The sequence below is a fragment of the Oryzias latipes genome, chromosome 6, assembly GCF_002234675.1.
Source record: "Oryzias latipes chromosome 6, ASM223467v1".
NCBI lineage: Eukaryota > Metazoa > Chordata > Actinopteri > Beloniformes > Adrianichthyidae > Oryzias > Oryzias latipes.
The window spans coordinates 18,190,069-18,216,087 of NC_019864.2; the positions used below are offsets into that span (position 1 = coordinate 18,190,069).

The window sequence follows — 26,019 nt, forward strand, 5'->3', positions numbered from 1 at the left end:
TGCTCACTGCTGTAGAGCCGTGCACGTGCTACAGAGGAGCGCGAGGAGGCGGGCGCACGGAAACACAGCAGCCGTTGTGCTTAAAGACCGTGACAGTCCGGCGCTGGGGGAGTTACAAGAAGGCACGGAGCGGGACCTCCGTCTGCTCGCAAGCCTTCCAGGACCCTCGCCGTTTGGAAAGCATGCGCTTCGACGTCCGTTCCCGCGGCAGTTGTGTTCGTGTGCCTTCGCCTGAGACCTTGTTCAGGGAGTTCGCGTGTTTCTCGCCGTCGACGACGGAGTGAAATGTGTAGCCGGAGACGAGCCGCCAATCCCCGCAGAGTTCGGATGTGCGTTCGGTAGCTTCCAGATGGTAGACAAGCCGTTGGTTGGTTGTGGAGAATTGGCGCCGAGGAGCACAGCGAATGTAAACCAGCACGCGCTCCCGCGACCACTCTCCCGTGCGTTTCGATTTCTCGCAGTGCTGTGGGGACAGAGGCGAGGATGCAGGTGAAGAAGCAGCGAGACTCCAGCCGGGGCGGCGGGGACATCCTGGAAGGAGAGAGCCCCACCAAAAACCCCTCATGTTTCTCAAATATCAAGATATTCTTGATTGCCGAATGCGCCCTCATGCTGGCCCAGGGCACTGTGGGAGCTTACCTGGTGAGTCCAAAACACGCACGCGGGGGGAGACGATGCTGCAGCATGATCACACTCAAATGCACTTCCTCTATCAAATACAGACGAATTCACAGCAAATTTAAGCCACAACAACAACAAAATAAACATTCATACTTGTAGTATTAAATAAATAACTCGGACTCTAATCCAACTTTATTCTTAGAATTCAAAGTTCAACCTCCAAAATCTGACTGTTTTCCAAGAACTCACTCTGTTGTTATTGAATTTTAATTCTCAAAACCCTTTGGGTAAAGTCAACATTTGTTGACACACTTTTTTATTTTGTTTCCCAGTAAATCCTCTTGCCTCAATGGCAATAATCTTCATGTTCTCAAAGTGATCTCGATGTCCTTTAAGGTCAACAGTTAAATCTCATTTTTTCGTTCCTAAACTGTTGAGCTCTTTTCACTTTTTATGTATTTTTTTAAATTTTTTTAACCAAATCTAGAGGAAGTGATCCTGCGGGGAATGCCTACTCTGTAAGAGTGGCCCCTCAGCCCACTCACAATTAATAGACTATAGCCCAAAATGCTTCATCCATATATGGAGTGGAACATCTTATCTTTCCTCTAAGAGGACTGCTGAACATCCCACGGACGCAGACGATACTAGTCGCATTCATAAACTCATCTTTATTAGTTCAGATACAGGTCCAACGGCATGAGCCATTGGTTCGGACACCTGTTCAAACACTGAACAGGGCAATAGGGGAGATTTGCATTCATTATAATGTGGTAAATACACAGAGGGTTTGGGCATCATCTTGTTTGTTCAGCTTTTCCATGAAGCCTTCTCCACACAGACCGGACATGAGGGGTTTACCTGGATGAGAGTCTGCCCCGTAAACGGCAGCGGACCTTAACTGTGTTGTCTCTGATCGGACTGACTTTGAAATCTCTCGACTATCACAACACCTTCTGCTTTCGATGCTTGGCTGCCACAGAGCAGTGGAGCTCAGCAGAAGAAGGCAATCAAGTGATTTAAGACGAGAGCTAATCAGTGGATGTGCTGTCCGGTTTAGGACATTCAGATATTTAATCATCCTGCACAGGCTCACTTTAATGCAGACATGATAAACTGTCTTTCCAAGTGTTCTCCAACCACGATGCTGCGTACCTCTGCATCCTCAGCTGAATATTAGACTGTGTTACAGATTATCATCGAGTTAATAGTACTTGCCTAAAAAATACAAGCAATATTTGCCTTTCTGCACTACTAATTGTCTCCTTCACCCTAGCTAAAGTGTTGTATGTTTGATAAAACTGCCAGAAAAGGTATAAGCTGTGACTTCTAATGTGCTTTAAAAGCTTTCAAGTAAAGAGAGGTATAAAACATTGAAGAAACCAGACTGAAAGTAGGATTTTTCTTGGGTTTAGCATTTTTTGAAATGCTTTTAATGAGGAAGTGACATGGAAATGATTCATTCTTTCTTCTTTTTGTCTTAAAAGTTTTCCAAATTGTGATAAATATGACAATTATTTGCCACCAAGGCTTATTTGTAGCACTTACATGCACATTCTGTGTGGGACTTCCAAGCCAAATTTGATCCACGTGGCATTTTTTTCATACAAAGTGTTGCATCCAAGAGTGCTTCGAGATGAATCCCCCCAAGGAACCCAAAAGCAAGCCATGGCCCACACAGAAAGCTTAGCAAGATTTACGATTTATTATCTGAATGACTATTAGTTGTTGGTCATAGTTGCAACCGCTAACAACGCCTCAGTATGAGTCTACAGCCTCAGCTGTGCTGCTTCCGAACTGTTAATCCTTTCCTCCTCTGCAGGTTTGAAGTCAGCTTAAACTTTAACAACTTCAAAGTCCCTGAAAGGGTCATTTGTTTATTTCAGGTTAATGGAGACATGACTCAAACATGCTACCCTCTTTTTTTTTTTTTTTTGTTGACATTGATGTCATCCTCCTTTCTGAACAAAAGTGTAAACCATTGCTGATGAGGAGCCTGTATGAAGGTAGGAAATGGTCTAAAGAAAACTGTTGAATAGTCATTTTATTACTGCAGACTGAGTATGAGTATTTGCTGCTACAAATGGTTAGCCAACCTTTAGCCTACCTTTATTTATTTGCACAAAATTTGAATGATAATTATTCAAATAGCCCCAGCTTTTGCCTTGAAAAGGTGCTCAGCCACTGACAATAGCTCAATGTCGGCACCCTTTGTCTGTAGGGAATAGAATGAGCTACAGTGGATGGAAATACAGTGGCGTGAGAATACAGCCCTGTCGGTTTGTCCTGAAAAACGGCTCCGGAGACCGGGATTCCTCACGCTCACACATGACTCGCCTCTTTGTTTGGCGACAAGATGCCACGCAGCATAGCAAAGTTTGTCCCGTTGCCTTGCAACACATTAAACATTTCCACAGTCTTGAGTTGTAATCTGCGTAAAATGCAGCCCTGACCACAGACCAGCCTTGCATTCCTCCCACTGCAGCTCTTCTCATATCGTTTATGCCGCTCTGACTCCTCCTGGAAAACTCCCACTTAACGTTAAGATGGAAAAACCTTTTCGTGCAGACTTGGAGCACACTTTTATTTTCGGCAGCAGAAGCTGCACATTCTCTGAGTTCCACAGACAAATCACAGCGTTTGATTCGATTACCTAAAGGAAGGGAGGAGACACTGGCCTTTTCAATCACCAGCTGGGTGGAGACGAATACCTTAATATCTGGTTTGTCTGCATTCATGAGAAACTGCCACCAAAAGCTGGAAACATTCTGGCTCATTTCCAAAGTTTTGCTGCTCTGAAGTTTACTGAAGAATTCTGCTCCAAACAATCACCCCGCCTGCTTTTTCATCTGAAGTGTGGGAGTCAGTTCAGTTGAGCTTAAAGCGGCTGTGTGAATGATTCGCCGTCAGTTCTGTCTCCCAAATAAATTCCACTGAAAGTCAATTTTTGACAATATCAGAAAATCGACAGTTTGTTCTCAGAAAAAGCTGCTTTCTAAGTTCCATCTGTAATAACCCAGCTTAAATGACCCAACAATCTAAACAAAGTATCGTGTTTTCAGTGAATTCCAACTTCCAGCAACCCCTCCAACCAAAATGTCATTTCTGAGTTCAAATCAGTTCATCTGTTCTGAATTAAATGGGTTTACTTGAGAATTTAATAATTATCTGCTCCCACCAGAACAGTTGGATACATTTTTTTTAAGGGAAAAAAGCATGTTTGTTTTCAAGCTCCATCCAAACTTTTTCACTGAGGCGTGGGAAACTATGATGCCCTCTCAAGGTTAGATTGGGACAAATGTATAAATAGTGGTTTAGTTGTTTTTTTTTAATGTGAAACTGTGAGTCACATGGCTCAGAATCTCCAAGCAACTATGCAGTTGCTTCCTCTTACAACAAATTAATTCGTTTTTCATGAAGTCTTTGCTGTGGAGATCACTCTGGTGTCTGACTAGACCTCATAGGTTTGTAATGCTGAAGACATTTTGGCTCTGTCTCATGGAAACCAAAGATCTAAACAACCTCTCTGCTGTTTTCGCTACGGGTAATGGTTTCTGGTGGCTCTCAGCTCTAATGTGGTTTTGGGCTGGTGATGGAAGAAAAATCAAAAGGGCTGTTGTCAGGGAGGAACCTCCGTGTGGAACATCTGAGCAGCTCCTTATTCAGAAATTTTCAGAAGAAGGCTTGAAAGTGACATAGCTGAACATGAAAACACATATTTAACCAAACTCATTGACATGAAATACCTTTGTTAGGCCATAAAGTCCCACTCAGATAAAAAAAGTGTTTTTTACATGTTTATGTGGCATATTTCTGATGATGGAGGACTTATATTAAGAAGATTAAGATTAAAAGTGCATTTCTGAGTATTTCTTTATTCAAATTGTTGTGAGTCAGGAGCAGAGGGAAAGGCTGTTTGAAAATGTTTTTAATTGTGATGTTGCAAATACAATGGGCGGGGCCACAGGCTCTATTGAACTGCTAATAAGTAGTAGTTTTAATGAACTGCTGCTCTGCAGAAACTGTGTCCTAGAAACAACATATATTTTTGATTTTGGCTAAAAAAGGCATAATCATAGCTAAAACACTTTTTACAATAGATTTAAAGAATATCGGATTGGGTCTTTAAAGCACAAAAAATGTAAGATTCTGTGTATATTATTGCTCTTTGGTCGGATCATCCCATTTTTTTCCCCATGATCGCGTACTGACTACTTTGTCTTGTTGTTTCTAGGTGAGTGTGCTGACTACTCTGGAGCGGCGGTTCAACTTGCAAAGTGCTGATGTCGGCGTGATAGCCAGCAGCTTTGAAATAGGCAACCTGGCTCTGATCTTGTTCGTCAGCTACTTCGGGGCCAGGGCACATCGACCACGTCTGATTGGCTGTGGGGGCATCGTCATGGCCTTTGGCGCTTTTCTCTCCGCCTTGCCCGAGTTCCTGACTAATCAGTACGAAATAGTGGAAATTGGGAGGACTGATGTGGGTCGGGACATCTGCTCGAACAGCAGCGGCAGCTTGGAGGCACAGCAGGTGGACGTATTGTGCGCCAACAGGGCCAACACCAACATGATGTACCTGCTGTTGATCGGAGCTCAGGTGCTGCTAGGGATCGGAGCCACGCCGGTGCAGCCTCTGGGAGTTTCCTATATTGATGACCACGTCAAGAAGAAGGACTCCTCTCTTTATATAGGTAAGCTCAATTATTGGATGTTTCATCAACTACTCCAAGATGGAAGGCTTAAGAGGGGGGCTGCAGAAAACAGATGATTCTCACCCTGGATATTGCAAGTCAATGCCACATCACTGACCTCCTGAGGCAGCTGAAACTGCTCAAACATGAGTCTGTTTGCTCTTCAGCATCACTGTTTGCTCAGTTTGATTCAACATCACACGCTGCTGCCAGGACAGGCTTTTTGATAGAAGTGCTGGGTGAGCACATCTTGGAGCTTTAAAAACAAAAAAACAAAAACCAAGGAGGTCTAATGTATGTGCTGCTGATGTGGCTGTTGAAGACTCCATTTTAGGACTCAAACCCACAAACTCCTAACATCCTTTCAGGGAGTCTTTATTTACTGTAATGTTTATACTTTATTTGGTGTTTAGGATTTTTACTACCATCTTCTCTGATCCCATCCCTGCTCTATAAACCAGAGCCACAAGTTCTTAAAACATTATGTCTCCGTGTTTTGACTGCTGGTAATGTGTTAGTCTAGACTGTCACATCAGCCTTTGACGGAGTGGAGGAGATGTGTTTACAGAGGTGAGGAACAGAGATAGCCAGAGCAGGTCAGGCTTGAATGCTGTCTTCCTCTTCCAGCCTCGCTGCAGCTTGGTTGTTTGCTTGCCACGCACTTACAGAGGTGTACCAAAGGTGTGCTCTGTCCTTTTAGTAAAAACTCCAATTTCTCTGATTTTTCCACATCATTTATGCTGAGTGTTTCTGACAAATGACAACAGAAGCTTTGACCCATCCACGCTACGGTAGTAGGGCTTGTTTGCGCCTTCCGTTTGGGAAGTGGACCGTGCGTTCTACAAGTTTGGCAGGGGTAATTGGAGTGAGCTTTGGTTCTGTACTCCTCTGATAAGCTGCTGCTAGGAGAACTGGAGGAAAAACAAAGCGGGGAACAATGTGGTATTGAGACGTGCTCAGCTGATTGTCCTAATCCTTCTGCTGCAAGCATGTCATGTGCCCTCGCCTGCGTGAAAGGCACAGATTGTCTGCAATTCTCAGACATGTCCTTTTATACACTCTTGATGCATTTGAAATAATTTATAAATATCTGTTGCAGCACTTGAACAGATAGGTGCGTATTGAACTGCAAACCAGTCATTTTTATTACAGGTTTTGAATTGGATTTCTCTAGGAATCAGTCCCTATAATTTTATCAGCACCACCAGATAATAATCTTCATACAAAAAAGTTCCATAAGTTTATTTGTGCTTCCTAAGCCATCCATCCATCGTCCACCTCTGGGAACTTTCTTCAGCAGTGTGATGACCGCGTGGAACCACCGCCACCACGCCTGTAACAACAACATGGTGGTGTTGGTTCTGATAGAAAGCAAAGCAGAGAGGCCTGGGTATGGGCCATAATTACAGAATGAGACAGGAATGCCAACCAGCCAGCCATGAGGTGGGTCTGAGCGGGCCAGGATGCAGATGCATACCACACAGGCCTGTGAAAAACAACTCCTCCAGAGTCCCCGGCTGCCTGCTTTGACTGTGTATACTCTAGCAGACATGTTTCACTGCTGCTCTGATAAATGGAAACACACTCATTGGGTGAACTGTACCAGGTTGAGACATTTACAGTTTCATTGTTTTCGTGAGGGGGGGGGGGGGGATCAGTCTCTGTTGGGCCTGATCACTGAGCGAAGGAAATAAAAATGATTGGCTGGATTATATTAACAGGATCTCCATTCTGGCTACGTTATGACCTTTGACGATCCGCGGATAATTATGGCGTTTCCCACAGGAGCCCAGACTGCATAAATATACAAAGCAGGAAACGCATTCAAGAGTCGAGAGCTTATGTGTTTGTCATGAAGACCTCAGCCAGCTGTCTGCTTCCATTTTTTTTACAGTTTTAATCAGTCCAGGATTTTTTTTTTGGGTGTAATGTTTGTGTTTCTGTTTTTTGAAACCGACATTAACATGCAATTGCTTTAAAAATGTTAATGTAGCACACTCTAAACGATGAAATACACACAAATACACCAGCAGTCACAGAAAACAACTGTCACTCCAGTTTCTCCCAAGAGTTTTTCCACCATTAAGAACGAAATAAAGCAAAGAAAAAGTCAAACTATAGATTGTTTGTTTGTGTAAAATTGATTAATGCAGGACTCAAATGAATTGTTTCCCTTCTAACACGCACACACCTTTCACACCTTAGTGAAACCTTTAGTAAAGCCAACATTGGTTTAAATTGATCTTTTTTACATAGATTTTACAATGATTTCATTTGATTTGACGTATTTTATTATCTCTTAACCCAGCCTCTCTGTTTCTTATATATAAATTTACAATAGAGCTGCCCTGAAATGTTTTTTTTTTTTTAAATGCCTCCAACAAAAGCAATAAACAGAACCAGGGATGCATACAAAGATGGGTTTTCTCTCTTCTGATCCATACTAATGTCAAACGACAGCTGTAACTTCATTTGCCCTAAAACAGACCTTTCAAAAACATGCACTGCTCTGTTGGAGCATGTCAAAAAGAGCACAGGGACCACTTTTAGAGGAAGAAAGAGACACTGCAATTGATTTTGAAGTTAAACTTCAATTTTCATTTAAATTGTGCTCTGCAGTTCTGTTTTGTAGCTTGTAGCACATTATTATTTTTTTTTTTTCTTTGCTGAGAAAATACTTTAACCATTTGGGATTAACTGAACTTCTGGATTGCGTCCATTAAGGATTTCCCTGAAGTGCATCAGTTATCATCGTACTGTCTCATTTTTCTAATGTATTGCAAACAATGCATAGTCAGCAAAAGGGAACATTTTGTCAAAATTATCTTTGAAATTAGACTAAACTCCATGATTCATAACTATAAGTTCATTTCATAGCATGTGTGCAGTGCTTACGTCTCCATGAATGCCTTCTCTTTGAGTTTAGTTTTACCCACATTTGTTAAAGTCTACTCCAATCCTCTTTTGATCTATTGTAAAAGTGGTCTTTTAGGTAGAATTAGGCCGTTTTTAGCCAAAGTTGGAAAAAAAACCCAGTTGTTTTCATGTTCATAGTTTCTGCAGAGCTGCAGTAGTTTATTAGAAATTCACGTCTGAGTTGTTGGCGAGAGCACTGGCTCAGAGTAAGCCTGCACTCATTTCCCACCATCCCTTTGTTTACACGCTCTCCCACAAGCTTACAGCCACACACACACACACCTCTAACATTACCGGTGCAACAAAAATGGCAAGCAATATCAGAGGCATCCAGCCGTATTGAGTTTTGAGACAGATGTCAGAAATGCAGTTTGAATCTTAATTTTCTTTATATATTACCTCAATCTCAAGAAAAAAGCTACAAGAACATGCTAAAAACACACAAAAAACAATTTCCTTTGGAGTGGGTCTTTAATGTGTGTATAGGTAGTTTGTGTTCGTCGAAGTTGAAAACTCTACACAGATTTCTTTTCTTATTGTGTTCCCTTGGTTTTGCCTCCTTACCCATACCTCCATTCTTAATCAGCCCTCCTTGGTCAATGACTGCTTGGAAAACTGCTGCTGACCTCAATGACCTTGAATAGGATGAGGTGGACATAGTACATTGGTTAATGCTGTTTAGTTCACAGTTCTAGTCTCAGACAGCAGTTGGTGTCCAGCAGCTCTACAATATAATCTAATATGATAAACAGGAATGTCAGGTGTCTGATGATAGATTCATATTTGTTTAAATGATTTTATGGTAGGTGCTCTGTAATGGGAACATTTTTTTGGAAACGTATTAGCTACAGACAGGTATTTGTTTTTGTTAATTGTTTTATTCCTGCACGTTCAGTACTTCTTTAATTTTTTTTGCCGACTTTTTAGGACAAACTCTGCCTCAGGTCTGCTGTGAAAAGTAATTGAAGTAGATGCAGCGGGAAAAAGCTCAGAGGCTTCTTCCAGAGTCTTGTCAACATTCTTTAAGACAAAAAAAGGTGTTGGTGCTCCAAACACTTGCTGCAGCAGGGTGTTTATATAAGCTCCTTAAACTCAGACCCTGTTAATGTCATCTTGAAGGATTAGATTCTAAATGGGTTTTTCCGTTCTTCCACATAAGCTGTGTGCCCAGTTTTCCCTAGCAACGCCAGTTTGGTTAAAGTAAAAATGATAAATGACATGGCTGGCACTAAACATTCATCAAACATCAGCTGCTCCTCTGCACCACTGCAATAAACTCTGCAGGCTGCATATGGTTTTTATGACATTTTAAAAAAACCACGGAGTGGTGGTCTGCAGACTTGAGAGGCGCTTGCACGATAGCGGATGCAGCACTGGTTACTATCTCGGTTACCATCAGCCTGGTCCTATAGGACTCATAGGACAGTGAAAGGGGGATTATCTTGTATCCAACTGGGCAACAACATGCTGTCTAAGAGCTAATCAGTAATTATCCCAGAGCACTCTGTGTCACATCATGTTAAAGAGTCAAGAGAGGGAAATGGCCAAACTTGGTGCTGAGCAGCAGACAAAACCACACATTTCAGCCTTATCATTTGCTAAAAGGCAAGTCGTCATGATCGATATGCAGCTTCCCCAAATAAGAGGCCCCTTAAATTTAAGCAGGAGAGCTTTCTCAAAAGAGCCTAACCTCTTTCCTCTACTTTTCCCCCTCTTTTTTAGATAGATATTCATATTAAAGGTGCATTTCCCTCCCATGGGTTTTTGTCATGTCCTTTGTTTAGGTTTAGCTTGACAGATTGTGTCACAAAAAGCGGACTTTCTAAGTCTGTCTTAGTTACAGTGCTGCAACGGTTTTCTGTTCTGTTGTTTTGAAACACTTGAAGGGGCTTTCTACATTTATGTGACTTTAACAGAGCATGTCTTTTTTTTTTTAAGGGAAGGCAGAAAACGCAGAGCTTCACGTTAAGTTTGGCTGTTTAAAATATTCTGAATGTTATTTCTTATTACATAATTGAAACTTTTTTTTGGCTGCGGAATTCCTGCAAAGGAACAAGAGTCCCCTGTCGAAGCACTTCCTAGTATCCCTATTTAGAGACTCTAAGAAGACTTGTTACTCTAAACTTATGTTCAGTCTGTTTACCAAAACCATATAAGAAGTCCCTGAAGTGGTGTGGCGTTACTCATAGAAAAGACTTACTTCAGGCTCTAACAAAATAAAGTCAACATTTCTTGACAATATGAATGCTGTTGGAGCCCGATGTCAGAAAATAGTGATTGGTCCAAATCGGTCTGAGTCATCGTTTCTATGGCAACCACTCTTGCCAATCAGGAGTGAGCTTGTTTCGAAATTCCATACCCCTACCACCTGAAAGCGGGCTACACAAAATATGTCACCCAAACGTGTAACGTAAGATCACATACTTTACTGAGGCATTTGATTGGTCAATTCCTAATTGGAATAACTTTCAGTACGGAAAAAAAATATTGTAAAAAAAATAGATCGTCAAATACATGTTAAAAAGGCAGTAGAGCAAGAACGGTGATTCTGACAAATATAGCGACTCAATAGAAGTCTATGGGATTTTGGCTCCTTGGAGCCAGCGGGTACTTCCTGTTTTGAACATAAAGGGAGGAGGGGACACTTAATGTGGTTCTCATACAGAAAGTGGTTGTGACATACAGGCATCTGCCTAAGTCAATCGACACCGGCCTCTTATGCTCTGAGTGTCTTTGTTCTCAGCCCGGTTGGGTTTTGTAGGAACAGACCTAACTCTAACTCTAACTCTAACCAAGGGCTCTCTTGGAAGGCCCAACCTCAGACTAACTCCGGGGTGGGGCACTGGTGATGTCAGTCCTGGCGGACAGGGTTTTAAGGGGTGTTAGAACCATATCCAGTCTGGATCGTCACCTAGTTCCTGTCCTCCATGAGGGACCCTGCCAGAATCATTTGTCCCAGGCAGCATCACACAACAATAAGGTGGCAGTTTGGACCAAAGCATTGTTGAAGCTGGTTTTCTTGCCAAAAGATTAGTCACAACATTGGTGAAATAAGTATAAAATCTTCACCAAGGGATGTTCTTATGTAGGGCAGTTACAGTAGTGCAGTGAGTCAGCTGCTTGGTCGGATGATTCCAATAATTGTTGTGAAGAAGTTAGCACAAATGGCTCTTTGTTGTCAACTAATGATGAATGCAAGATGGTTTTTTTTTTGGTTTTTTTTATGGCCTGACAAGTCTTTGAACTCTCAGGTCGACCATAAGGTGGCTGAGAAAGTAACTAGGTCAGACCTCAGTGTGATATGATTCGTATTTGTCTGACACATGTGTGGCTCTCTAGCTCTGTCATCACAGCCTGTTAAGCTTCTGCTGTTGCCACGAGCACATTGACATCTGTAATAATAAGTGTGGCTCAATAGCCTGAAGCCGGTTCATTGTAACAAACTCCTAGCTGATCATTATTTTCTTTTTTTGTTCTAAAAAAAAACCTTTTCATGTTTAAGTGAATTTATGAACCATCTGCAAACCTTCCAGTGCTGCCTGGCTGTCTTCTTGAGGCAATCTGGGTCAGGCTCTGTCAGTCCTGATTAAAAAGGGGATTTTTTTTTATTTGTCATCCATCGAGGGAGGAGCATGTGCATAAGAGGTGGGAGGAAACATATCATAACTAAATAGCGCAAGCAAGCTGTTGCCACAGAAACAAACTGTTGTTAGGCTGTTCCTTCCTGTGGCATAACTGTCATGGATGCATCTGCTCTTCTGTCCACCCCCCCCCCCCCCCCCCCCCCCGGCCACTCCCCCAATCTTTAAAGATATAGATACAGAGTTTAGAAATATTACAGTTTAAAAATAACACAAGTAGTGCTGCTCCAGAGTGTCTGTTCCTCTGAACTGCTCATTTGAAAAAGTGTGCGGCAAATCCCGACCTTGAACCGGGACTTAGGGAGAGCAGATTTAGACAGCACTATTTACAACAAATCCCAAGATTCATTGATTGAGTGGTGAGCAAGAGGTTGCTCTGTGGGGCCTGAGGCTTATTTAAGCTGATCCCCATATCAGTGATGGCAGAGTGTGGATGAGCGCAGGGACTAATTAAATAGATTTGGATCAATAGGTGGGGAATAAATGTGAAATAGCCAAGCCACCTTTGATAAAAGGCACAGTCTCTAAAGTAGGCCTGCACAATATATCACAATTTTATCGTTATCGCGACATCAAGCTGTGCAATATGCATATCGCAAAAGATGGCAAAAATTGCAATAAAAGGTTAGCTTAAATGTGCTAAAACAATCTCATGAAGTATTTAACAAATCAAATAAATCCTTTGATGCATTTGACCAATCAGATCGAACCCTTCACGTTGTTGACTAATCGGATGAAGCCCTTTTATGTTAGATGCTCACCTCTTATGTAGATGATGGTCATTTGGAGAACATTTGTTCATATACCGCAAGTTATATCGTCATCGCAATATTGATCACTAATATCGCATATCCCGATATCGTTAACTTCTACATCACAGAAAGCTTTTTTACACTGCATTTTTCCGTCTGCTCCCTATTCACAATATCTTGAACAAAGAAAGACTCGGAAATGCTATTTTAACTTCAGAAAAATGCCACATAAACATGTTAAAAACACAAAAAAAAAAAAAAAAAATCAGAGTGGGTCTTTAAAATGTTTGTACATCCTTAATAAAGTTCTCACTAAGTTGGATAAATTAGTGAGATTTACATAATTCGAACTTAGAAGTAAATGTTTAAATTTAAAAAGTACATTTATATTTTGTGTATAGAGCTTGATGTGTATTTTGATGTGTGGTTAAAAAGAAATTGGTTCAAAATGATGATGATGATGATAATCTGATTTAATTTGATTGCAGCCTCTGTTTTTATCCTTCCTCTTTCCGTATTCACTTTATCCGTCCTGAGCTAGTCTTTTAATCAGTGCCAGACATAATGCTGTGCAATTATTTGTCTAAAATGTTCCGGTTCTTTCCTTGTACTTGTAGAGAAGATGGAAAACAGGCCACTGGCATCCACATTCTGATAATTAGCCAAGACCACCTGCAGAAGGAGCCGTTAGCAGCCACTCTCAAACTGTTCCAAACCTCTCCTATGGCTCCTCGTCTTCAATGGGACAGCTGCAGCTCTTTAGCGGAAAGTGCCTCTGCACTTGTGTTTTGCCCCTCGCCTTTACCCTTTCCCAAACCCTGCCAAACACTGGTGGCTGTGTGCAGCTTTCCCTCAGCCTCAGCATCACAGGCTGGTTACAGACAGCGCTCTGTGCAGCCAGGCCCTGCTGCATGAACTCCCACACGCCGTTTTATCCGCCGTTGTCTCTGTCCTTTGTGTCTCTCGCGATCTGCCCTTCAAAGTTTGCTGTCTGGCCAAGACTCCCAGCATAACAGCAGCCCCTCGTTTGGAAACATGCCTGATATGTTTGTGTAATCTTCCAGAACGGAGCGACCGTCATTATTGTTACATCACTAGCAGAAGTTTGCCTTACAGTATCATTGTGGACGTCACCACCCATGCAGAGGGAAAAAGAGCTGGCAGAAGACGTGAAATGTAATCGGAAGCCATTACGATGACATGTACAGCTCGGTGTCTGCTAATCAGCAAAGATGCTTTCTGCATCCAGAGTGGATTCAAATCCAAGCCGTATGCAGTTCAGTCTGTGCCATCTTGTACTGGTTCCATTTAGGTTAATGAGAGCTCTTACTGCTTCTTCCTGGAAGACTTTAATGACATGAGGCTAATTGGACTCGGAGATTATGTAACTGCAGAACAGGTTAAAGCAGCCAAAAGTCACTGGCTGTTAAGGAAAGTGATTATAAGCGACTGTGTACATTTAATCTCCCAGAATTCTTCCGTTTGGATCATATCTCATGTAACGGAAAACCTTATTTTAAAGAAATTCTAAAAAAAAAAAGGCAGCCAAATAATGATGTAAAGATTTTACATCATCTAATGTTTTTCATCTGATTAAATAGAAGCTTTTAGTCCTTTTTTTTTTTGTCGCTATGGTTAATTTCACACCCATGACAGGTTTGATTCTTGTCACTTCCTGTGTAAAAATAACTGTTCAGTGTCATGGTGCGTGAGAAAACACTCAAGCTGGGCAGAACGTGGGCTGTTGAACCACACGGCAAATCTAAGAGATGGCCCTCTTTGTGGTTTGATAAGAATTCATTGGTGAACTTTTCTCCTCACGTTCCAAACACAAAGTTTATTTATTTAACCTTTATTTTAACAGGAAGTCCCTTGAGATAAAATCTGTTTTTCGAGACAGACCTGGCTAAGAGGCATTGACACCCACACCCACACCCACCCACACACACGCACACAAAAATAAACATAAAAACATGTAAAATTAAAAACAAGTACTGACTGGTTCCAAAAAGCCAAAATCCCACAGGCTTCTATTGATGTCATTAGAGTTGTCAGAATCAGCATTTCATCTTTACTACCTTTTTTTTCAACATGTTCTTGCTAATCCTTTTTTTATATGAAACCTTTTGCTGTAATGCAAGTTATTAAAGTAATAAACTGTCCAATCAGATGCTTTAATAAAAGTAAATGGTTGAAAAGGCATCTGAATTTCATTCAAAGGAAGTCATTTTCTGTGGGTGACGTCACACTCACTAGGGCCAGCCCTCATATGCAGTCAATGGGCTTGACCTTAAAAGGCATTTATCATTTAAAATGAAACCTCTTAATGCAGAAAAGCTCTCATGTTATAAGGATGCTCAGCATATCCAAAGTACAATATGGCAACTTATTTTTATGTAAGATTTTACGCAATGTGGAAATTTTAGATTGGGAATATTACTATGACTCTTTTCTTTTTTGTCCTATAGGTCACTTTTCTTAACCTCCCTGTTCTTCCTGCTCTACAGTTAATGTAGTTGCGTGTTTTTAGCCATAGCTTGGAGCAGATATCTACTGGACATGGAGGCCCTCGTTTTAACTCAAAATAGCCGGAATACACCTACAGTCTGTCTGTAGGAGGGCACTTTTTGTTGTTGTTCCTCTGACCCGTATTCAAAGTAACACAATGCTCTGATCTGTCGGACACTTGGCGTTAACACCCGTGATGCGTTTCACAATGAACCTCAGAAGATGATTGACCATGCAGGCTCATTTTAAACAGTCATCTCTTATCAGCTGTCTAGTAGACTCATACAGTCAGATAAAATAGGTAACAGATTAGAGGTAGTGGAACGGTCAACCCAAACTGACGTCAACTGGACCCGCCCCCCCCCTTTTATTTTTTTCTGGCCACATCCTCTGTGGGTTTAAATGGAGCCAGAGTTCAGCTGGACATGACTGGGTGTTGAAGGACAGCGAGGCGCTGTGTCAGCCAGAAGCTGGTTGGAAGCTGTTCTGTAGTAACCTCGCTTCTTATCCAGAGGGTCAAAAGGCTAATAGCATTAAACGCGTCCTCAGGCTGTAGTTTCTCCACTCAACCACATGGCTCCAGGGAAAACATTGAAACCTATGTCTGCCCCCGCTCAGATGACATCTGCGGGGAAACGTTGCTGTTGGAACGTCGACGGCCGCTTTGATTTATGTGATTTGACGTACACAGGAGTTAAAGCAGGATCATCCAGACGTAATGGCATTTGAACCAGAGTCAAGAGACTGCTTTAAGCTTTACCTTATTTAGGTCAGGACTGTCACAAGGGACAGTGGGATCGAACTAAGTTCAGCTTTACTTTTATTATTATTATTAGGTTTCTTTTAAGGATATTCATATTTAGCAAGTTAAAAGGGTTTTCCCATTTTTCTGGATATTTTGCAATAAATTTATAATAGTTTAGTCCTAAAGTTGGCTTAAAATGACTGTAGTGACAAATGATTAAACTTTGACTTTGTGTTTTAAAACCTCAAACACATTGAAGGTTTTACAGTTTAAATTTTTAGAATTTAATCTAAAATTTTCCAAAATGTGAATGAATCAATAAGAATTTTGCAGAAACTTCAGTTTTTATATGAAATGATCATTCATTCATTTATAGGCGTAAACACCACAAAGCAGATTTAGTAAATAACTGCTATTGAATATAAGTGGAGGTTTAATTGAATCCATACATTGATTTCTCAGTTTCTTTTATTCAGAAAGATTATCATAACACACAACATCTAGAAGTATTTTCAATGTCAGGTAAAGCAGGATGTGGATATGAACCCTCACATGTGCCAAAGATAAATGAAAGACAGGAGTCATGCATGGAACTGTTTTAGGCACTGCTAAGTTTGCATACATTTTAATAAAATGTGTAATATTTCATACGTAAAATGAGCTTTGAAGATGAAATGTTTTGTTTCCAAACTGACTAAAGAAGTGACGTCTCCAGATGTGATGTAGCCAGACGGATGTGCGTTTCCCCTTAAGCCCTCTAAATTTACACTTCACACTTATGTTGTTTTCCTATTTAAAGATCTTTGAGTCAGACAGTGTTGAATGTATTTCACTTGTTCCTTGTTGTCAGTAGCCACGAGGAAACCAGTTATTGAAAACACTCTTAATATCTTTTTGGAGCATTTGAAAAAGAACAATTGTTGGCATTTTTCTGTATAGAACCTGTCTGCAGACATGTAAAACATCACTTATCTGTTCCAACAAGTTGTGTTGTGTCTGCAAAGCAATCAGATTGTGCTTCTTTTTGAGTATTGGCTATTGCAGAAAAGAATGCAGCGATCACCAGAGGTTAACCTGTGGCTGTCTCCTGTTGTCTGGACACATCGTATGGAACATTGAAATGAAAGGAAATGCTAAAGAATTAAACTTGGCTTGAAGTTTTAAAAAAAAAATCATTTTGTGAACACCTCTGATTGCGGTAGCTTCTACCTAGAACCAGGCTGTATTTTGTGCTTTAGACAGAAAATGTCCTTTTTTCTGAGCAAAAAATACAAATTGAAAACTTTGGAAATGTATAAATTCGTGAATGAGAAGCATAATGGGACTGAGCATGGACAATCATGACTTTGTGATATTGTTTTAAAGGTTTTTTTTATTCTTTTACGGATATGTGAATGATGATTATGTTCAATTTATAAAATTGTATGCATAAGAGTAAAATTAGGGGTGGGAATTTTATAAGATTTCTGTTCTATCCACTTTTTTTGTGTGTGCACTTTATCACTTTCTGTTTATTATGTTTATGCAACCATTTTGTTTTGTGTTGTTTGAAAACAAGAGGAAATCAATGAATCAATCAAGTTCCTTAACTGCTAATTGGATTTATGCCGTTGTAAAAAATCAATACGTCGGTTTTGCGTAGTAGAAGAAGCTGAGGACTATTGTTGTCTTTGATAGCTGCTTTCCATCCTCTGAAATGGAGTAGGTGGTGGTGCCAAAGGCAATTTAAATCTCACCATTCTTGAACTTTTTAGTCTCTACAAATGTAACCAGTACATTCTGATTAATGATTTTTGGGCTTCATTGGTTCACTGAATGTTAAGTTATAGTCAGGGCCCCAAAGTTGACTTCTGAGGTGCTTGCTTTTACTTTGCCCCCCTGTGAAAGTGGCGAAGGGTTTGTTGTCCGGCCATTCCACACTCTGCTCTTATTGAGATGGCAGGATTACCAAGACAAGACTAAGGAGGAAAAGGAATTCACTGTTATCTGTGCAGTGAGAGCAGGAAACCAACGGAGTATTATGCAGCGTTCCTGTGCAGGCTTATCACTTTAGTCCTTTAGATTGGATACAGAAACCAAAGTGTGAGTTCAAATGGCTCTTTCAATGAATGGTCTGATTTCATATTGTACAGCTCACCCCTCCTGAAACATCCTCCCTCCAGTGTCTTTTTGCCTGTTAAAATGACAAAAACTGTAAGGTGCTTCAACACGACTGGAATTATGACAGGATGTCCACGTGTGAAGAACTTGGCTATAATGAATCACAGTGTTGTTTACATGGCCTAGTATTGATTTCATTTGGTTGGGCCCTGCTTTGTAGCTGGTGTTTTAATGCATATGTTGAGAAGTAGAAGCCTCGCCGAGCCTGTTGATGCATTTGTATTGGTTCCACACAAGATCCAATATTTATCACTCAATTATCTGACTTCCTCTGCAGGAGAGCATCATTGACAGTATGCTAAAAGCTTTGCAGGAAGTCATTTGCTTGTGTTGTACTTATCTGGCTACACCACCGCTTAAAAGGCAGGGGGATTTGGAGGTCGGCTGGAAAAGTGGTTACAAAGATTACACCCAACTCTTGTTGTGTACTCTTTCCTAAATAAGATTTAATGTGCTTACGCTTGATTCTTTTTCCTGACCTGCTTAGCCATGTCCTGAAAATGGGGAACTGTACCCTTTGGCAGCCGTTTAGCAGCATGGTTTTCATATGTTTGACCTCAGGGTCGCAGGAGGGCAGAGGACTGGCAGGTTGAAGCAGATGCCCAGCAGTGTTTTGCCCCACTCTTGTTATCCATACATCTGAGCAAGAATCTCAATGGCTCCAATAGAGCTGCTCAGTAGCCACATTAGTGTGAGATTATATAACGAAAAGACAAAAATGTAGGAATTTTAACTATGTACTGATATCAAATTAACTTTTTTGTGCCTAAACGACTTAAAAACTTCTATTTTTTGAAAAGGGAAGAAACTGGAAAAGGGGAGCTTTTCCTTTTTTAATCAAAATTGGCAGATTGATCCACTCCACACGTGACGCTCGTGTTGTTATCATCAAGGAGGCAGCGTGTCTAAAAGCAGCCAGGGGCAGAAACGGATCTGTGTGGAAACATTTATCCTCTCAGCGGTTCCAGACTCGCTGGCTGGCTGGGCCAACATCTCGTGGAAGGTGGTTTCACTAACTGAGTTTCCTCTGCAAGGTTTCCTGTGGTGAATGCAATTGCGTTTGTTGTTGCCATGAGCAGTGTCAAGAGGAAATGCCACGCACAGACCACATTTGCAACACCGCAGGAAAGAGTGACTGCAGTTCTTTTTTCTTTCTTTTTCTTAATCTTTTAATGAAAGGACAGTTGGCCTCTTTAGTTACCTCAACAACTCCATCCTGTGCTACGATTGTTTCTTGGACCGGAGGGTAAATGCATTTCTTTTTTTATTTAAATGAGGGTTAAAAGAGGGGAAAAGGTTTTAGGTTTCGTATCTCATCTCATCTCAGAAGTGCAACTCATTTCTGTTGTGGTTTAACTACTAATGTGGTTCACTTTTAAGTCAAATTCAGTAAAAAAATAAAATAAAATAATTCCCGTCCCCACATTCTAAGTTTGACCATCTCTGCGGCCTGCTTGTAACCCGTTTAAAGGTGCGGAGCCCCCTCCTCACACGTCTTTGACTCATTTCCTTCGTGTGAACAATAAGTGAGCCAGCTTAGATTTAGATTTATGTGACTGCGCCGCCTCCCTTCCGATGTAAGTGGTGGGAGCAGGAAGCAGGCGCTCAGATCTTGGTAACGGATTCCATGCTTCATTAGGTAGCAGCTCCTGGCATCTGAAAAATCTAAGAGGAGATGCCGGTGTTGGTTGTAAGTTAGGAGGCATTTCTAATGTAACAGAAGAGATTACAGCAAAACACTGCAATGTTGCTCCCTATCCAGTTTGATATTATTGCAGCTAATTATGGTTGGAGAACTTTGCATCCCAATCTAAATCGTGGTCCTCTTTATCTGCTGCAGTTTGACTCACGGCGCCCAATTCGAGCTCTAATTTGATCAAACTCCACATTTTATCTTTTTTGTTTGGCACAAGTTTGAGGGGAATATTCCATGCAGGGCCAAACCAGCCACGACACTGGCTGTGCAGCTGGTCTAATCTGCCCTGACAGCCATGATGCTTTCTGTTCACTGTCATGATCCGGGCTGCACCTTCTGGAAGCCTAGAATACATGTGGAACGAACATGACATTTCCTGCCTTTCAGTTTAAAGATCCACTTTAATGAAAAATGTGTTTTTGGGTGTGTTTTAACATGTTCTTGTGACATTTTTCTGATGATGGAGGACACACAGGACGAAAATTTTGCTTAAAATTTTCTTTATTCAAATTGTTGTAAATCAGGAGGGGACAAAAAATGGTGTTTGGAAAAGAGCTTGTCGTCTGTAAAAGCAGTTGGATATTAGAGGCCAGGTTTTCTAAGGAAATGATCCGTCGTCCTTCATTTTTTTTTAAATCTGCTCATCCTGACAACACTGAAGCCCCTAACATCTGAGTTTGTCTTTCTCACCACTTTATTCTGTGTCTGCAGGAATCCTCTTCTCCACGCTGGTGTTCGGACCCGCCTGCGGCTTCATCCTCGGCTCCGTTTGCACTAAGTTCTATGTGGATGCCATCTTCATTGACACCAGTGAGTTCTGCTGCCCCCCCCCTTGTGTCAACATTTGTCTTTATGTATATTTGCTGACTCGTCTCGCCTCCCTCCAGAAAAGCTGGGCATCACTCCTGAAGACCCGCGGTGGATCGGGGCCTGGTGGGCGGGCTTCCTCCTTTGTGGTGCCTTACTGTTTTTTTCGGCCGTCCTGATGTTCGGCTTCCCGCAGTCTCTGCCCAAGATGGAGAAAGAAGAAGGAGCAGAGAGTGAGCAGGTTATGCTGCCTAACTCTCTCAGCTCCGACTCTGAGACTCCAAAGCCCAGTAATGGACTGATGCTCAACAATGAGCCTGACAACAGCCCCACCTGCTGTCAGCAGCTGAGAGGTGACACGTGTGACATGAATTCTTTGTTCTGTTCTTTAGATTTCAAAACCATGTTGCTGTTTGTGGGATGGTGTTGTTCACCCTCTTTCCTTTTTCATTGTCAGTGATTCCAAAGGTGACCAAGCACCTGCTCTCCAACCCGGTGTTCACGTGCATCGTCCTGGCGGCCTGCATGGAGATCGCAGTCGTGGCTGGGTTTGCAGCTTTTCTGGGGAAGTACCTGGAGCAGCAGTTCAACCTCACCACCTCCTCTGCCAACCAGCTGTTAGGTAAAATGTCCTTCATGGATTCTTCCAGGCCACAGCATGCATCTGTGCAAAAACCTGGTTCTGATTTTCTTCTACGGTGAAGGTATGACAGCGATTCCCTGTGCGTGTTTGGGGATCTTCATGGGGGGCCTGCTGGTGAAAAAGCTGAACCTCTCCGCTCTTGGGGCCATCCGCATGGCCATGATAGTCAACCTGATCTCCACCGCCTGCTACGTCTCCTTCCTGTTCCTCGGCTGCGACACGGGTCCCGTGGCAGGAGTCACGGTTACCTACGGCAATGAGTAAGCCCTTCTTATTTTGTGTTGTTCTCGTAAAGTTCCTTTTTCCTGTTGAACGTTTTCCATCACTGCTGTCGATGCTGGATTTTCCAGTTAGAAAAAAAGGACAAACTTTGTCTGTAATCTCAAACTAATAGGGGTCAAGAAATACATCCCTGTTTATTTGTTTTAGGTGAACTGCTTCTAGTCTAAATGGAAGACACACACATTTTAACCACATTCATATTCATTTCGTCACACAACTGCAAATTCTTCTCTTTTTTTGTGTCACGTCTGCTAAGGTAATTAAACAGATTACAGAAATAAAATGTAGAAAAATATTATAAAACTGATGTAAAATACAGATTTTTTATGAAAGACTTCACAGAGCCACTTAGAAATTCCCAAATCAAAGCTAAAATGTAAAACAGAAGATCATTTTATTCCATAAGAACCCATTTTTCCTGAGAAATTAAAAAATGTAGAATACACCACAAACCAAGTGGAACACTCAACACATTTCTGATATTTTTCTGTTACACTGATCTCACCATGGGTTCTTCCTGGTTAAAAACAAAACCTTTTTCACCTTTTCCACATTAATGTTTGTTTTTGACTCTGATCACTAAAGATGTTGGCAAACAAGCAACAACAAGAACAAATAATAAGCTAAATGAAAAACCGCTTAATCAGTAAGCCCAAATCATTTAAATATGCTTCATTTGTTTCTGTATTATAATAGATTAGTTCTTTCTGATTTCACCACTTAAGATTATTAAACTTTTAAAGTTAGATTTTGTAGTTTGAAGCTCAATTTAAAAGAAAATTTATTGTAATCACAAAAAACTGTAACAACGTTCAGTTAAATAACTATTCATTCACTGGGTGATCAAAGACTTATACATTTTATCCCAACTTGCCATCAGTTACACATGAGGATAGAAATGTATTACCAAAACATCCTGAACGTGTGATTCTTTTCTTAGAATAAGTTACATTGGAAAACTCAATTAAGGACAAAATAGATCGTTTTCTAACCCAAAAACGAAATAGATCAGAAAATATTTCATGTTCACTTTTTAATATCTTAGCAAAAACCTAAATGTTTAAGATCTTTAAAGACCCCGGGAGGCAGGTTGTAAAAGGGAACATTTCTCCATTGACTCCTATGTTAAAGAGCTCGACTTTACACCAATAAAACAAAACATAGCAGCTGGTTTTAAGGGTCTTTGAAATCTCTATTGGTTTATTGCCAATTTGTCAGTAGTTTTATTTTTATTAGGGCACAAATCTGCACAGTTTTTGAGGGGGAATTTGATTGACAGGTGGGTGGACCTAAAAGAGCTTCAAACTTTTTGCGTTGTTGGCACGGACTGACCAAACTATGGTCAATCTGCACATCCCACTTCAGGCAGAATCCAACGGGTGGCGGCAGAGATCCAGTTATGTCAATAGAAGTGCCGCGTTTGTGGTTTAAGGTTCGCTTTCCTGAAGTTAAAGAGGAACTTAAAGGTACTGCTGTTGCTTTGGGTAAAACAAAAGAGTTTAGAAATCATCAAAAGTCAAATACATTATTGATTAATGAAGTGTTTAATCATTGGTAGATTGGTCTGCAAGCTTTTTTTTTCATATATCGAGATGCAACCTTCGGTCTCGTTGTCCTGAGCCTTGATAATCTGAAATCTTTCAGTGTGTGTTGCAGTTTTTATTGAGATTTCTTGTTGCGTTTCGGTTCAGGAGGCTGCAGGTGGGAGAGAAACCGGAGGCTGAGTGCATCAGTCACTGCAACTGCTTCACGTCCTACATCAGCCCCGTGTGCGGCTCCGACAGAGTCACCTACCTGTCCGCCTGCTTCGCCGGCTGCGCCCGCAAAGGCTTCTCTCAGAGTCAGTCCAACATTTCTCAGGTAATCAGCAGGTGCAGTCGCATGTGTGAAAATGGAAATGAGCTGACGGCCCACCTGCTGCAGCCAGATGTGGACAGTCACCATCCTGATGAGATGCTGCTTTCAACTTCTAAGGATTTCATGGTCATGCCCCCAGCAGCCATGTGTCAGAAGCTCCGATTTCTGCCGCTAAAGACATCTGCACCGCTGTTCTCCCTGTGATCTGACAACATGAAGAAAACAGTTTTATGGTAGCTTCACATGTCTTTGTGTTGGCAGAACCTGACGGGATGTGCTTGCGTATCTGCTGGAAGCGAGCCCGCCTCCGTGGTTCCGGGAAAATGTCCCGTGCCGGGCTGCCAGGAGGCTTTCCTCATCTTCCTGTGTGTGATCTGTGTTTGCAGCCTGGTGGGAGCCATGGCACAGACTCCCTCTGTCATCGTTCTCATCAGGTAACACTTTGTTTTTTTTTGTTTAGTTTGCTTACCCATAAACTTTATTGACTAAAAAGCAAATTCTTCTGCTTCTCATGAAGAACGGTGAGTCCTGAACTGAAATCGTACGCTCTGGGAGTGCTGTTCCTTTTGCTGCGACTACTCGGTAAGAATGAGCTGGATGAGATAAATGGATCTTTCTGTCTCCGGCTATGTTTTCATGGTTTTGGTCAAACTGTTGAATGCTTTTTTTTTTTTTTTTTGTTGCTCTGATAGTATTCAAAGTCATTTTCGTGGTTCTTTTGGTCACCCGACACCTCCGTTTTTGCAGGTTTTATCCCGCCTCCTCTGATCTTTGGTGCTGGGATCGACTCTACTTGCCTTTTCTGGAGCTCGGACTGCGGGGAGAGGGGGGCCTGCCTGCTATACGACAACGTGACCTACAGGCACCTCTACGTAAGCCTCGCCATCGTTCTCAAGAGCGTGGCCTTCCTCCTCTACTCTACCACTTGGTACTGCTTACGCAGGAACTACAAGAAATACATCAAAGGCCACGAGGGCCACTTATCAGCGACGGAGTTCTACCCGTCTCTGAGCGAGGGCCCCAATGTAGCAGACAGGACAAAGTTCATAAATAACCTGGAGAACCAAGAGCTTTGTGAAAACATGGAGTCTGTTTTATAAGGAATGTTTTTGTTCTTGTTCCTCAAAAGAATAAAGACTTCTTTAGGCCGCAGAAGACATTCTCCACGTCTTTTTCCAAAGTGGAGATGCCCTTCAGAGGTCGAAGTAGTAACAAACAGCTGCAGCCCCCGTCCCGCTCGGCTCTAGCGGACGCTGCTCCAACTGGAGCTGCCACGTGTGTCATGAGTGTTTCCGCCGCCACCGTGTGACGTAAAGACGCTTTATTGATCGACGTCCTCGGTCGTTTCTTCAGTTTGTTTAAAAGTTGCCAAGTGTTTTAAAAACTAGTCGTCCATCACTGCATTTTACATGGAGGCAGGAAGCAGCCAATCTGCATTCTTATAGTGGCCTGTTAGACGTTTCACTTTCCTGTTCTTTTGCTGGATCTTAGGTTTCGTTTTTGATACTTGCTTAGGCGCAAATGTGCAATCCTCCATCTGGATTATTATCTGTTTATTCCTTTTTTTGGAGCGTTTTTTGGAGCGTTTTTTTTCACTGTAGCAGTTTGCGATTTTCATGTTTACGTCTGCAGAATGTATTCAGCCTAACGTCTTAATAAGGGATTAATTCAACATAATAGATAATTATATTTTATTGTGGCTTCTGCTCCAAGTGGAGAAGCAAAGAAGAGAATCAAAACATCCTCCTCTTTATGTTCATAAAATTAGCAATGGTATGTTTGGTTCCTTCAAGGAGGTTCTATTAGATTGTTCTTGAAAAAAAGAGTTTAAATTATTAAGAATTTTATCTCTGCCGGGTTTGTGTTTGCGTGTCGATTGTGGAAGAATGTTGGTGTATTTGTTGTGTTGAGACTAATTTGATGCATTTATTTGCGCAGAATGAAAACCAGTCCTATATGCAGGTCTGTATTATTTAACTGAAGCTCCCAGTAACAACACAGAAGGAAAAGAAATTGCACCGACTGCACATTACCCCACTGATCTCTCTGCTACAGTTATGACTGTCTCTTTTCTTACTCTTTTTGTATGTCAGCATATCATTTATTTTATTCTGGAAATAAATTATTTTTCAGAAAATTGACTCTGCTTTGAAAGTTTGTTTTTTGAGTAAATTAGCATAGTAAAATATTTTTCTGACATTTTAAAATTGACCAAAATTAGATTCTGATGAGACCATCAAAAATAGGGGAAGAAAAATCATTTTTTAGAGACTGGTTGATTGCACTCTCTTTATTATGTTGAGGTTCAGAGCTGTTTATCTTTTGCAGTAAATCCTGCAAGGCTGGACAAAAATAAGAGCATTAAAAAAGTAAAAATTGTGACATTTCAAATTGGTAAAGTGAATAAACCAACCAAAGAAGTCTGCTTGTTCATCTTTTTAAATGTAATGATGGTAAAAGGAAAAAGAAAGTTCTCCAAGATTTCCTTGAGAACTGAGAACTACACAAAGTATTTTATTTTGAAAAATCAGAGCCCACAATTTTGAGAGACCTGGAAATTTCCTGGAGTTCTTTATAGCATTTTTTAAACTTTTTTTTTTTTAACATTGGCAAAAATGTCCTAATATTTACAGTAATAGTTGGTTTATTGATAATGTACAAAATATTGGATGTTGGCAGTTGGAAAAAAATTAAGTAAAA

The 26,019-nt window shown here is 41.3% G+C and overlaps 1 protein-coding gene across 1 annotated transcript; it reads left to right on the forward strand.

The window, feature by feature from the left end:
* Positions 1-25,460, forward strand: LOC101172075 (solute carrier organic anion transporter family member 3A1). Its single transcript, XM_004069658.4, has 10 exons — positions 1-642; positions 4,856-5,312; positions 20,442-20,540; positions 20,618-20,890; positions 20,995-21,159; positions 21,242-21,440; positions 23,154-23,322; positions 23,581-23,753; positions 23,837-23,901; positions 24,067-25,460. The coding sequence occupies exons 1-10, from the start codon at positions 484-486 to the stop codon at positions 24,417-24,419; spliced, it is 2,112 nt and encodes a 703-aa protein (XP_004069706.1). The 5' UTR covers positions 1-483; the 3' UTR covers positions 24,420-25,460.
* The last annotated feature ends 559 nt before the right edge of the window (positions 25,461-26,019 follow it).